Raw genomic sequence first — 15410 nt, 5'->3', positions numbered from 1 at the left:
TTTGACTTTATTTCCTTTCCTCTAACTCCTGTTCCACAAATTCTTGATTATCTCTTTTGCATTTTCTATTTCTTTCGTTCACTGTGTGATTCTTCTTCAAATAAATCAGCATTTTTCTTCTTACACTTTCTTTTTATTTTTTATTTATATTTATGTATTTTATAATTTATTCATTTTATATCCCTATTGTAGCCCCCTTTCTCATCTTGTTCTGGTTCCACCCTTCTTCCCTTCCTACCCCCCTTTCCTAGTCTACTGAAAGAGGGAGTTCTTCTCCCCTGCCATCTAACCCTTTCTTATCAAGTCTCATCAGGACTGCCTGGATCCTCTTTCTCTGTATTCTGGCAAGGTCTTAGCACCAAGGCGGAGTGATCAAAGAGCAGGCAAGTGAGATCATGTCAGAGATACCCCCTGTTCCCCTTACTATGGCACCTACATGGAGACTGAGTTGTCAATGGGCTACATATGAGCAGGGGGTCTAGATCTTCTCCATGCATGGCCCTTGGTTGATGCATTAGTCTCTGCAGGACCCCTGGGCCCATATTTGGTAGCTTTGTTGGTCTCCTTCTGGAGCTCCTGTCCCCTCCAGGTCCTTCTGTACTCTCTCCTTCTTCCCTAAAACTCCCTGTGCTCTTCCCAAAGTTTGGTTGTGTGTCTCTGTATCTACTTCTGTCCCCTGTTGGGGACAGAAAAGCAGAAGTCTTTCAGAGGACATCTGTGGTGACTCATGTACCATTTCCTTTCTTCCACTGCTTCTGGTGTCTATCCTGTTTGCCATTCTGAATGAGAATTAAGCATCCTCCCTAAGGTCCTCCTTGTTGTTTAGCTTCTTTATGACTATAGATTTTAGTATGTTTATCCTCTAGTATATACCATGCGTGTCTTTCTTCTTCTGGGTTACCTCACTCAGGATGATCTTTTCTAGTTCCATCCATTTGCCTGCAAATTTCATGATTTCCTTATTTTTAATTGCTGAGTAGTATTCCATTGTGGAAATGTACCACGATTTCTGTATCCATTCTTCCATTGAGGAACATCTGGGTTATTTCTGGATTCTGGCTATTATGACTAAAGCTGCTATGAACATGGTTGAGCAAATGTTCTTGTTGTATGGTTGAGCATCTTTTGGATATATGCCCAGGAGTGGTATAGCTGAATCTTGAGGTAGCGCTATTCCTAATTTTCTGAGAAAGTACAGGATTGATTTCCAAAGTGGCTGTACAAGTTTATATTCCTACCAGCAATGGAGGGTTTCCCTTTCTCCTCAACCTCCCCAGCATGTGTTGTCACTTGAGTTTTTGATCTTAGCCATTCTGATGGGTGTAAGGTGGAATCTCAGGGTCATTTTGATTTGCATTTCCTGGATGACAAAGGACGCTGAGCATTTCTTTAAGTGTTTCTCTGACATTTGATATTTCTCTGTCGAGAATTCTCTGTTTAGCTCTGTACCCCATTTTTTAATTGGATTACTTGGTTTGTTGGTGTTTACCTTGAGTTCTTTATATATTCTGGATATTAGTCCTCTCTCAGATGTAGGATTGGTGAAGATCTTTTCCCAGTCTGTAGGCTGTCATACTTCTGAAAATTATTTTCTATGAAAATTTAATAGAAGCAGCTCCCAATTTTCTCCTAAGTTGAGTACATCAGCTTAACAAGAAAACATTACTGTTGCATCCAGTAATGCAACTAGACCTTGGGCTGTTCTACAGACAACGTTTGATATCAAAGACAAGACCACATGGTCACAGGGTCAAATGAGCTCAGCATTTACTGGAAGGGTTCTGAAATGCAAAAGTCAGGATAGTGATTTTAGACTATGAAACAGAGAAAAATGGCAAAGTATACAATACAACACAGGAGGTAATGGGTGACTGGTATGTTGAGATGAGCAGTAATAGAACAGTCTGTAGTGCCACAATGTTCCATTGCAAATTATTTTTTTTCTACAAAAATTTCCACAGTTGTTTTTATTCAACAAATGCCTTAATTGTACCCAAACCACCACCTATGGCAGACATACTGGAGGATTTGTCTGTGTGTATGTGTGTGTATGTATATATACATATATATATATGAGAATTCTGAGATCTAGGAACAGAAAATATTTCTGTGAATTCATTTGTGACTTATTATTGTGAAAGCAAGTATTACAAATTAAAAATGAAACAGTAAATAGAATATGACATTAACTCATGCATATACATTGAAGTAGTTATGAACTAATCATTTAAATTATCATTTTTTAATATTTAATAATAATGTGATGATGCCGGGTATGGTGGCACATGCCTTTAATCCCAGCACTCAGAGGAAGGCAGAGTCAGGGGAATGCTGTGAGTTCAAGGCCAGTCTGGTCTACAAAGTGAGTTCAGGACAGCCAAGATTACAAAGAGGAACAACAACAATAACAAAAAAACTATGATAAAAATTATTAAAATAAATATTCTAAACTATTGGTTGTAAATTTATCAGTATTCTTTTCCAAATTATTCTAAAAATTAATAAGCCGTATTAGGAATAAAACCACAATTCTGCTTTTATCTCTGAATCTCTTTGTCAGTACCTTTTTCATTATGTTCTGTCTTTGGACTCTTTAACTGACACATCTTGATGTAGCTTAATTAGACAACATCTTGTGTTGTCTAATTGAATGAGCTGCTAATTTCTCTAATCTCTTTACATTCTCTGATAGCAGTGACTTTAGACAGGGCTCTGCCAAGCTTTTGTGTTTATTTATAAAACTCAGTGTGTAACTACTCATTTTCCTGATGACACCATGTAAATTGTAAGTGACCCAGCTTTGCTATGTTTTACCTGAGCAATTAACCTCTTATCACGATTGGCACCTTCACAGTGTCTTTCTCTTTTCTTTCCAGGAGCCCCTGTTTCACCTGGAGTCTCACAGATCTGAGAGAGGAAGGGGCAGATGTCCTTTTGACCCCAGCTCCTCCTTCGTCTCCACTCTAGTTGGTAATTATCTTTGCCACAGACATCAGGGGGTAGCCATGGTGATTTGAAATGTATTTTTCAACTTCAGTACATCCTTTGGCATTTCTTTACACGCTTCGCCTTGCCGAATCTATCAGCTGGTATCTGGAGAAATGTTGCTGAATTTCAAGTCAGGCTATCTTTGGTAATATGACTCTAAAATGGCTACAGATGCCATGAAGTACTTATGTCTCATCAGGGAAAAACAAACGGCTACAAATGCTTGAAACAGGGTGATTGTTAAGGTGGCATTTAGCATTCAGAAAATGTAACTCCATGATAATAGCCAGAGAACATCGACTATTTTAAAACATGTCAATTTTCTATATCACGATAGGAAGCGACTTAGAGAATTTCATGAGTGTGATGTGTGGTTTTTGTAAGCTTAGTTTACATTTTTTCTTATCTATACTGTTCAGCAAAAACTTATCTTGTTTGAGAACTCTAAAATTATTTATCTAAATTCTTATTTTACATTTGTTCTCTCTCTCTCTCTCTCTCTCTCTCTCTCTGTGTGTGTGTGTGTGTGTGTGAATGCAGAGGTCATAGGACAACACAGGTGTCAAATTTCTCTACCATGCGGAAGCTAAGATCTAATTCATATCATCAGGTTTGCAGGCAAGCACCATTAACTGCTCAGCCATCTCATTGTTTCCACTTATCTAAATTCTTCTTAAGCTACAACATAAACTATAGAACTGGTCAGCTCAAGCTAGACTAAATATACGTTTTGGAAGAATGCAGTGAGATCATGCTGTCTGATGGTTGTTTCAGTTTAATCCAGGTCAATCAAATGAGTTGTCCAAAGACGTACCTTGCCACAATAAAGAAGCTTGCTTTTCTGTATTATATAGAATTGAAAATGAGGCACTTGTCCAAAGTACTTCAGAACTGCAAAAATATGAGTATAAGAATCCCTACAGTGACAACCTCTCTGATCACCTCCCCCTGGGTGGGGGGTGCAGCCTTGCCAGGCCACATAGGAGGACAATGCAGCCAGTCCTGATGAGACCTGATAGGCTAGGGTCAGATGGAAGGAGAGGAGGACCTCCCCTACCAGTAGACTAGGGGAGGGCCATAGGGGGAGAAGAGGGAGTGAGGGTAGGGTTGGGAGGAGATGAGGGAGGGGCCTACAGATGAGAAACAAATTGAATAAATTGTAATAAATGATAAAAACAATTAAAAAGAATCCCTATGTATAAAATCAATGGAAGCAATCCTTTGTATCTAACGAGTGAACTAAGAATGTCTGTATTTTCAGGATCTGAGAGCTTCTGAAGGTCCCTATGAACAAGACACTACTATTATATTGTCAGAGTACATAGTTGATCATATAGATGCTCATTTGTCATAAATCCACACACATTTCTCTTTGAAGAAAATGAGAAACTCTAAGTTCTAGAGACTTCATACCCCAAGTAAACGGATGAAGCTTAGAATACTTTGCTGATGTTTAAAAATATACTCTGAAGGGCTGGGAAGATGGCTGGGTGTTTAATGGCACAGGTTGTTCTTGTAGAGACAACACCGTGGTTCAAGTCATTCTTGGGGTATCTGGTGCCCTCTTCTGGCTGCCACAGCCACTGCACTCACATGTAAGAGAAGTGCATGCAGATGAAACACCCATACAAGATGAAAAATGTAAAAGTAAAATATACTGTACTGATTCAGACTGCACACTGGAGAATGTTTTCTTTGAGCTTTTCCAGATTTTGATGGGCCTTGCAGTGTGCTTACTACACTTCCCTATCTGGATCATTGTTCTCAGACACAAACAAGAAAGATTTTATAGAAAAATAAAATGTGATGTTAGCTCTATTAATCAGATGCTTTGGCTTCAGCATTATAATTAAAAATGTTATAAAATACAAACTTCACATAAGTTGAGACTTGACTAAATATATATTTTAAAGATGATTAATTTAAAATAAATGTCTATCTTAAAATATTTTAGTTCCTCTATAAAATTTGCACATAAAAATGTGGTGTGTGTGTGTGTGTGTGTGTGTGTGTGTGTGTGTGTGTGTGGAGTGTGCATTTATGTAGAGTATGAAAAGACCTTAAATATAAAAACAGAGCTGTTAAGACAGCTTAGACAGTAGTAATCACAACATTAGGCATGACGTTCTTGCTACATACTTTATCCATAATTGCTAGACATTCCCCAGAAATTGGCAGGGTCAGAATTATAATGCTTACATTTGATAAAGTGAATATCTGGATAGAGTACAGACTAAAAACCTTGGCAAACAAAAAAACAAAATTTGAGGTATTTGTCTTATTAAAAAGATATTGGAGGTTGGATATTATATATTTTGCATTCCTATGCAGTGAAATCCTCAAACTTTTGGAAGAGAAGACCAACCATTTAAACATGTTTTTTAAATGGTGAATGTGGTCATTTCCATAGATATCAATGCCACTCAAGATTCAGTCTCTCTGGAGCTTGTTTATTCATGGAATCAGAAATTTAGAGCTCAAGTATTTAAGAGGGGAGTATGACTAGAGGGACACTGCCAAGCGAATTTCATTGAACTACTAAATTGAATTACCCTGTGCTGAAACGTGAAGTCCTTGCCATCTGGGGGCTGGTTTATTTATTCAGAAGAGAAATCAAGTTAAAAAAAATAGCTCTCCAAGCTAAACACAAGTTATAGAACAATCCCTCCAAAGAGAAGAAATAAAAGCATAATTCTTCACATTTGTCCATTTTCTCTCATCCTAAAGTACTGTGCAGAGATCATTTCCTCACTGTGGAAAAGCTGTAGCCACTGGACTGGAAACCTGATAACCTATGTGAGCCGCAGCCCTTCACAAGATAGGAAGTAAAAATAACTCACTCTGTTGAAAAAGCAGTAAAAAAGTGAGCTGGAAAATGGAGCTACCTAACTTGGAATTTGGAAGGTTCGGTGTCGTCTACTCTGACAGAGAAGAATATATTAATATGATATTTTATAGCCACACACGTTCTGTTCTGATGGGTTAATACAAGACTCCCACACAGACGACCAACCATCTTTCGATCACCATTCCTTGTGTCTTTGTTCATTGTATGCCACATGATGTATAATGCCTGTCCTCTTGAAGACTAGCTTAATGAGAAAACACTCACACTGACAGCAATATTTACAAGACTGTAGGCATTCAAAGAAAAGTATGTTTTTTAATGTACCATACCATGTGTGTTGATCACCTCTCCACCAACTTCTCCCATATCACACTTCTTCCCCAATTTGTGTCTTTTAAAAAAAAATGCCCATCAAGTTCATTTTGTGCTGCCAATGTAATCTTAGATGTGATATCGTCTACTGGCAAGTAATCAATTGCATACCTCCTCCTCTAGGGGTGGGACCCCAAGGGCGTTCCTGTGCACCTCCCCTCTGTCTGTTGGCCTTTTATCTGCCTTGAGCTTGCACAGGCCTTGTGCAAACTCTCACAACCACCATAAATTCAGATGTGCCTATGTTCCACACTTACATGGAAATCTTCTCCAGTAGTGTGTTTCTCCATGACTTCTACAAATGGTCTGCAGTGTTATTTATCCACCCATAATCCCTCCTCTATTCAGTGCTTCTACTCCCCAACCAAAATATTCTTCCTAAACCGTGAGTATTTTATCATATTTATTACCTTTATTTATTGAAACAGAGTCTCACTATGTAACTGTGACCAGCATGGAACCTGATAGGTACTACATGCTGCTCTTAAACTCACATAGAGCCACCTGTGTCTCTGCATCCCATGTCCTGGGATCAAAGGTGTGTACCAACATGCTCATTTATTTCTTACTTTTAGATACAACTTTAATTTTAGTTAAGTAATTCACTTTAAGAATCTCTGGAGTAAAATTGAATATTATTTAGTAGGTGGAAGAAATCAATATGCATGCTTTCATTAACTTTATAATCTAATTTGGGAGTAAAATGATAACAGCTTCTTTGTTAGAAAGGATTCAGGAGCAAAGTAATGGCCGTGTGGAGTCATGTTCCCCATGACCAGAAGCCAATCAAATAGGGGTTAATCCTAAAACACCTTGCTCTTCAATGTCACCAAGAGACATGATTTATTTTGATGGCCTACATGAAAGCTCATCACTCAAATACGATATTTGTTTTTAATGTGTTTAGCCAATTCATCCCCAGGGTCCTAACAAATATCTTATCAAAATTTGTTTTAATAACTATTAAGTGCTTCCTGGCTTTAATAGCTGTCGATATTAGGTTTGCACTAAACTCACTTGGTGTGTTACTTCCTTGTGGCTTTTTAATAGCCAGAAGGAACTTATCACATAACTTACTAGGAGGATAAAATAGAAAGCATGTAATTTAGTGGTCAGCCAAATCAAAATTCATGAGCTTTTTCCTTGTGTCATATGTTTTCTCTCTTTTCAGCTGCTTTGTGTAACACGGCATACCTCAGGCTGTCATGCACTTTCTCTTTCAAGCCTATGGACACTTAACATTTTACACTTTATTTTTCCCATTAATTTTGTTAGAACTGCTGGTGCATTATATTCCTATCACACCTGAAATACCAATACTTTACTAAGATGACAGGAGCTAGTGTTTAGAGAATCATGTTGTGTGTGTGTTGAAAGCGCATGTATGGTTGTAGATGCCGGCTCCTCTGCTCATGTATGTAGTAGCCAGAGGAGGATGTTGGCTGTCCTGTTTTAACTTTCCACTTCATTCATTTGGCAGAAGGTTTCTTACTGCCCTGGAGGTAGACTGATGGCCAGGCCAACCCCAGCAACCTTCCTGTTTCTAACCTCAGCTTTGGCTCAGCATGCATGTGCCGAGACATGCCAGCTTTTGCATGGGTACCCAAGATCCAAACTTCTGTACTCATGCCTGCCTAGCAACTGCTCTAACCAACAGAGCCACCTCCTCAGCTCTGCATCGGTTAACTCTGATTAGGACAGCCTTAGGGTTACAAGTTAAAGATGTAATACTTTATTTCAGGAAATAGCTAGCATTAAGGGATATTAATTTGTGGCTATTAAGATGAGTTAGCAGGTGCACAGTGCTTGCAGCCAAAGTCAGGTGATCTTAGTTTGATTTGTAGGAGAGATGTTCCCTGATCTCCGCATGTGCACTACGGAACATACTCACATTCTCATTCCCATCTACACACACACACACACACACACACACACACACACACACACACACGCAAGCACGTACATCATATACAATCGTAAACTTTAAAATTATTTTTACAGTAATCCTTTTTATCCAGCTATGGTCCCATGTGCATTCATCAGTGAAAAAAAACTACAAAGTTTAAAAATACAGAATTTTTTGTGAACTTTTATTTAAAAAGTTATATTTAGAAGTATACACTATTACCTGCTCTATGCAAGAAACAAAGGTTAATTGAACAGAAAATAATTGAAGAGCGTATTGGGAAAATACAAGCAATTGTTTGAAGTTCTTAGTTGCAAAAAATTTAAGAAAAAGTAATCATTTCTGCTGAATTTAGTATATTTATATCAAGAGCAGTTAGAAATGAATATTCACTTTTTTTAATTCACCCAACTGCATAGAGACTTCAAGTTACTCCCATGCCACTTTGCCATCCCTAAAAAATGTCTTACTCAAGGCTGCTGCTTCCTCACATTGGCAAAATGCCCACTGACAACATGCTTTCTGCAGCTTCTGGCCATGGCTGCAAGTCTCCAAAGAGCTATTTGAATACTTTGCTTATATCATAATTGTTTCCTCTAATAAAAGGAAAACACTCAGTGCCTCCCTAAAATATCTCTGCTTTCCAACCTTCTGTTTCCACCGTGTCCCTCATGAATTCAATTGACCATGACTGTAATGATTGATGTCACTGGTTGGCTACCAAGAACATACAACTGCAGACATGTGTGTCAGCAAGTGAACACACTTTTCTTTTCCATTTTTGCCCCCAGAAACCACCTTCTGAGCATTGATGATTATGGTTAGTCAACTGGCAAGACAAGAAAGCAAAATGCTCAAAAGACTAACTACCTAATGACATCATATTCTTTGTGGGTTCTTTTAGTATGGATGGTGACTTATTATTCACAAGGCCAGTGCATTTAACCTTATTATGAATCTTAGATCATACATTTATAACATAAATAGGAGAAACATTTGGGTAAAATAAAGTGAGAAGGCTGCAAACAACTATTGTGAGTTGTTTATGCTAGATTATTAAGATATGCCTTTCCACCTAACGAGTAAAATTTCATAGGATGTTCAATCCATTAACTAAATTTATGGTGAGTTTCCTGAAATACTAAGGGTGCATTGTGTTTAAATAAACCTACAAATAGAATTCCATCACAAAAATGACAATATGATAAAAGTGTTTATGGCTTTCTTTACCTTAAAAATAACTCACAGTGGATTTGTTTTTTTATGACGTAGAATAATTGTCTTTTCTTTTTTCCTTGTATGTTCCTTACTACTGAAACTCTAAAACAGATTTTACACCATTTGAAAATCTATTTTTTAAATAAGAAAAATAAGAGTTACCTAGTTGTTATTTGTTGTTTCCTTCTAGAAATTAGCAAAATAATTGACTCAAAATTTTAATGATGCCAAATATTAATAATTTTAAGAAGTATTTTTTTAAAGAAAATATTTATTGGAGGCTGGAGAGATGGCTCAGAGGTTAAGAGCACTGAATGGTCTTCCAAAGGTCCTGAGTTCAAGTTCTAGCAACCACATGGTAGCTCATAACCATCTATAATGAGATCTGGTGCCCTCTCCTGGCATGCAGGCAGAGTACTGGGTACGTAATAAATAAATAAACAAACAAACAAACAAATAAATAAATAAATAAATAAACCTTAAAAATATTCATTTTCTTTAAAATGCATTTTTAGTATGACATGGCATAGTTTTACATATTTAGTTACAATTATGTATTAATTGTACATAAGTTTATTTATATTTATCGTTAATGGATTTATCTTCCTTTTAGTTTTCTTTGGGAAGTGGTTTGCCAAACACAGTACCTGTGTATTATAGCTCGATTTTTTTTGTTTCGGTATTTTTCACAAAGATAATAATTCATAAAAGCAGGAGCTTTTCCTTCTGAGTATCGGCTAACAAGCCAACCGAAACACAGTTGGTTGTTTCCCTAGCTTGCTTAGGACCTGGCTAGCTCCTTTCACGTTTAAATCACAACGTTTATATTTAGTTATTTAAATTTTTCATGAAGTATTTTCTTTCATCTGGCTACAAAAAGAGAAACTGAGTAAGAATGAAAACATGACATCTGAGAGCAGACACCCTGCCAACCCAAGACGCTATCTGCTATCATCGTGCTGCCATCTACTGGCTGATATGTTCATTGTTTGGCTTTGATCAAGACAGGCTGAACTTTGAAGCATCATTCGAAATAGGAATAATTGAAGCAAGATTTTTGGATAGGAGTAAAAGATTGTATTTCCATAATAATAATTATTGAAATCCTTGGTCAACTAAAGCAAATCTAATCCTTAAAACTGAAGGAAAGGAAAATAATCATTATATTTTAAAGACCAACTCTTCGTAAAAATATGTTTTAAAAAGATGGCCTTTATATTTTCTATGTAAAATTCAATTATAGTATGTGAGGACAAAACTATTTTGATTACTTTTTATGAGCCAACCCGTCCATTTTTGCAAGAGAATTAATGATTCTTAAATCTTTTTAAATAATGTAGACAGAATCTCAGGAAATGATTTATGTGTCTAATTTTTTTTGTTTCAAAAATCTTCTTTCCTCCATACATAGATATGTGTAAATAATTCCTGATAAACGTTATCAAGTCATATTTTAACATAGATTCTGTACCTTTATTTTATTTTCTATTATCACACCTCTCATTTTGCATATGTTAATGCATGACATAAATACAACAGCCTCTTTCCTTGTCTAAACTTGCTCTGTTGAGAAGTTCAACATAAATCCAAGGGTGAGAGGAGGCACGACATTTTTCACTCTGATTTGACGGTTGTGAACACTCTGTTCATTTGTTTTTCCTTTCTTGCTTGCTTTATGAAAAAGTATAATCTCAAGAGAAGTCCTGTGTGCCCTTCCTGCATCCACAGGGAGACCAACAAAGCCAAAAACCGCTGGTCCTGTGGGGGACAGCAGAGACCGATGTATCAGTGCATGCCAGAGACCATGCATGGAGAGGACCTGGACCCCTGCTCAGATGTCGCCCGTAGAAAGCTCAGTCTCCTTGTGGGTTCCTTAGCAAGGGGAGAAGAGACAGTCTCTGACATAAACTCGGTTTCCTGCTCCTGAATCACTTTTCCCTGGTGGGGTGACCTAGCCAGCCTACAGAGGAAGAGGTCCTGATGGGACCTGATAGACTTGGGGCAGACAGTAGGAGAGGAGGACTTCCCCTATCAGTGGACTAGGGGAGAGGGATAGGGGAGGAAGAGGGATGAAGTGTGGGACAGGGAGGAGACTAGGAAGGGGGCTACAACTGGCATACAAAGTGAATACACTGTAAATAATAACGATGATGAAAAGAAAAAAGTTTTAAAGATTTTATGTTAGTTTAAAAACTTCAGAATTTCTGAAACAAATAGCATAAGTTTGCAAACAATATCTCCAGTTTTCTTAAATTGAGTGTATATTTTTTATCAAATTTTTAGTGGTAGCATTATTAGTCTTAATTTCAAAACATAGTATAAATTGCTGCATTAAATTATAAATATGATTTTGTGCATTTTCTTAAACTTTGAAGTATTTTAAATCACAACTGTGCACATGAACAACATTTTCACGATTCTGAAAAGCATCAGTAGGGGCTGTGAAGATGGCAGAATTAGCAAAGTGCTTCCACGCAAGTATGAGGACCTGATTTTGGTCCTCAGTGTCTGAATAGCCCAGCATGGCACGCTCTTTAATTCAGGTGCCAAGAAAGCACAGCAGGAAGTACGTCTCACTGGCCACTCAGCCTTGCTGAATCAGTGAGCCCAAGTCCCAGTGAGAGAACTGGTCTCCAGTGATGATGATGAGGAGGAGGAGGAGGAGGATAACTGGTCTCCAGTAATGATGATGATGATGATAGAAAAGAAAAGAAGGTATATGGGGAATACCACTCAAATTTGACTTCTGACTTCTACATACGGGCAAACACACTTGCAGCCTAACCCATGTGAACACACACTCGCACATATATTGTATGTAAGTGTATATGTGTATATAACATGTAAACACCAAAATAAAAAAAATCAATAATGTATTTTTTCAAACATAACCAACCATCTCTGCACTTATTTCAAATCCTGCTAGAATTCTGGGTACACAGCCGGAAACTGATTTAACAGTTCTAATTGAAGTTCCTGCCCCAAGAGAGGTGTGGTGACATTTGCTTCTCTGTTAGAGACATTCATCTGGGGACAGAACAGGACAGCAAGGCTAGGCGTGCCCAGGCCAGGCTTCTGGGACGAGTGCTGCACAGGGATTACACTCTGTGGTTATGGGATGGAAGGACATTCCCAGTGCCCATGCCTCCTAATGATAACATTTCTGAGGTTCAGACCATGCCCTCACGATTTCCATTTGTTATGAAAAGAATTGTGTCCTCTCCTCCTAAGCTACTGTTAATGTCTTTATTTCTTTCCCTAAAAACACACTGTAAATTTGAATAATCTCAGAACCTGTTTTTATGTCTTCGGCTTCTCCGTGGAAGCTAAGGTCGGTCAGTCATCATTCTGCTGACTCCACATAGGTCTTGAACTCTTTCCCCCATTCTCCTCTGATTCAGCTATAAACTTACACGTTAGACAACTGGAGACTCGACTTTGACAGACTTTGTACTCCCCGTGGTAAATTCAGACTAAAGGCCCAAAAAAAAAAAAAAATTGACTTTAGAACCGCTTGCGTTTACGGAACATCAAGTAATACTGATACAGCTATAATGATAAAACAGTTGATACCAAGGTTGAAAGACGTTTGCTCTAATAAGATGAACCCAGGCTGTGTCACCAAACATTTCTCCACATTCACCAGTGTCCCCCAGTGCTTTCCTCCTAATAACTCCGAGTGCTGCTCCTTTCCTCGCTCAGAGTGAAAATGATGCACGGAATTCACAGCTGAGAGGCAAGCACGGCTTGACACACTGCTCTGTGGTTGCTTCGCTCCTGCCCTTGGCAATCGTGTTGATGGCCTCAAGTCGAATGCGTGTAAATCTAGTGTTTCTGACGCAACAGCGGCTTCTACCGCAACTTCTGATTGAGAGGCGGACACGAACTTACTTTTTCTCTGATGTACCTGTGCAGGTAGCGAACTGTTTGCTGGCCTCTACAGTGACTACTGGGGCAGAGACTCAGCGATCTTCCGCAGCATGGGGAAGCTGGGCCATATTCGCACAGAGCATGACGATGAACGGCTGCTCAAAGGTAGGAGAGAAGACAAGGTAGAAGACAAGGGTTTGGAGGAAAGGTAGTCTAAGGTCCATGGCCAGGTCTGCCATTCTGACAATAAAAACAGAGGCGCAAAACAAGTCGTATATGTGGAAAGTAAACACTCATAGCTTTTGCCTGTCAGTTTATATCACTGCTGCTACAGTGATTGTTAGCCCTATTTGCATTAATAGAATCATGCTGCATTTTAGAGACAAATAAAACTTTAGAAGGGTCACTAGCCATTCCCTAACCTAAATTTATTAAATTTATTTATTTAAATATATTAACTATGATATATAAATTATATGTGTATATGATATATTTTATTACATATAAACTTACATATGAAATCATAAAACTTACATATATATGAGTGTATATTTTAACATTTTGTCACATACTGATATATGGAGGGGTGAAAATGCTGAGTTATAGTGAGCATTTTCATAATTCCCAGCATTCCACGATTAAGCTTCAGCACGCATACATATTATCATCAAAATGCCACCTACCCAGATTCTTCAACTATAAACGCAAAAGCTTAAATTTCTTACTTTAAAAATAAATGATCTTCCATGATGCTTAGTGAGAGGTTATGTATGAAGTAAAAAATAAGTAACAATATGCTTTTAATATGGAGCTTGCATGTACATCCATTTCATATAGAATGAGAAGAAATTCATAGATTGTTTTCATAATGCCTCCAGCTTGTACCTTCACTAAATACATTTTGTTTCAATACTCTGTCCGTGTTTTCTGCATCCATGACCCTTATATTTTCTATTTAAATTATGTTTTAAAATGTCTATTGATTTGCACATAAAAGGAGGATAATTGTCTACTTTTCGGTAATCATCTAAAACTTTCAAGAAAGTGTATTTTCTCACAAACCAATGAAACCTTGACAATCAGGTGATAAATAACTGGCCAGGGTGGCTTTATTATTGTACCATTACATGTCTAACTTTTTTACACTTTTTCATTTACGTTCTGTCTCTAGAACCGAAATTTGTAGGCTCGTACATGATTCCTGATAACGAAGACCGTGATGACAACAAAATGTACTTCTTTTTTACGGAGAAGGCGTTGGAGGCGGAGAACAATGCCCACACCATCTATACCCGAGTGGGGCGGCTGTGCGTGGTGAGGCTGGCGTGTCTCTGGCGTCGTGCTTGCTACCCCCCTTACCTCCCGGTGTACAGCCAGGCGTCCGTTACATTGTTGTATGCTTATACTTCGTTGGTTTTTCTGAGCGTTTCATAAAGCTTTGATAGTTGTCTCTCTTCCCTCAACTCTCTCGTATTCCACAGCCCTTCTTTACTCGTGCGACTTTGAACACCCTAGCAGGCTTCTACTTTGTTTTGCAGTATTCTGTTGACTTTGTGAACTTGATATTACTAAATCAAGCTTCCTGTCTCAGATCCATAATCGCTTCACTGTTAATGAAAGTTTCACTGTAAAAGAGGCTTAAGATTGATGTTTTCCCATTTTCAAAACCATTTTAAGAAGTAGTCTACAATTAGCGCTCCTTCCCAAGTTTAAGTTTTTTTAAAAATATTATGTGTATAATCATAAAATCAGCAATTTATTTAGGACAGACAACCATATTAATTAATATCTGTGATAGTTAGAAAATATATTGAGGGTACTTGAATTAAAGTACTATATTGAGGGGCTGCAGAAATAGCTTAGCAGTTACGAGCGCTTGCTGCATTTGCAGAGGAGCCCATTTAAATTCCCACAGCCACATCAAGGAGTTCACAGCCACCTGGGACTCCAATCCTGGGGATCAGATGACCCTTTCTGGTCTGGAGCACCTGTACACACATGGTGATCATCCATAGGCTCAGCGAAACTAAAAGTTAAAACAATCTCTAAGAAGAAAAGACCGTGCTGATGAGGCAGTGCAAGGAAAGACTGAGAAGGAATGATTCGTAATGCTTTCTGAGAATTCTGCTAAATTTTCTTATCGATCTATCTATCTATCTATCTATCTATCTATCTATCTATCTATCTATCTATCTATCTATCTATCTA

At 37.9% G+C, this 15410-nt stretch overlaps 1 protein-coding gene across 1 annotated transcript in view; it reads left to right on the top strand.

The window, feature by feature from the left end:
• The window catches only part of Sema3e (semaphorin 3E), a 244915-nt gene that overhangs the window by 196877 nt on the left and 32628 nt on the right, over positions 1 to 15410 (top strand). The window contains exons 5-7 of the mRNA XM_055613028.1: positions 2877 to 2970; positions 13248 to 13367; positions 14374 to 14516. Coding sequence (XP_055469003.1) covers positions 2877 to 2970; positions 13248 to 13367; positions 14374 to 14516 — 357 coding nt within the window. The remainder of the gene's footprint in view (positions 1 to 2876; positions 2971 to 13247; positions 13368 to 14373; positions 14517 to 15410) is intronic.

This window comes from Psammomys obesus, unplaced genomic scaffold (genome assembly GCF_907164565.1).
Source record: "Psammomys obesus unplaced genomic scaffold, mPsaObe1.curated_primary_1811, whole genome shotgun sequence".
NCBI lineage: Eukaryota > Metazoa > Chordata > Mammalia > Rodentia > Muridae > Psammomys > Psammomys obesus.
This window is presented reverse-complemented; position numbering and strand designations above follow the sequence as displayed.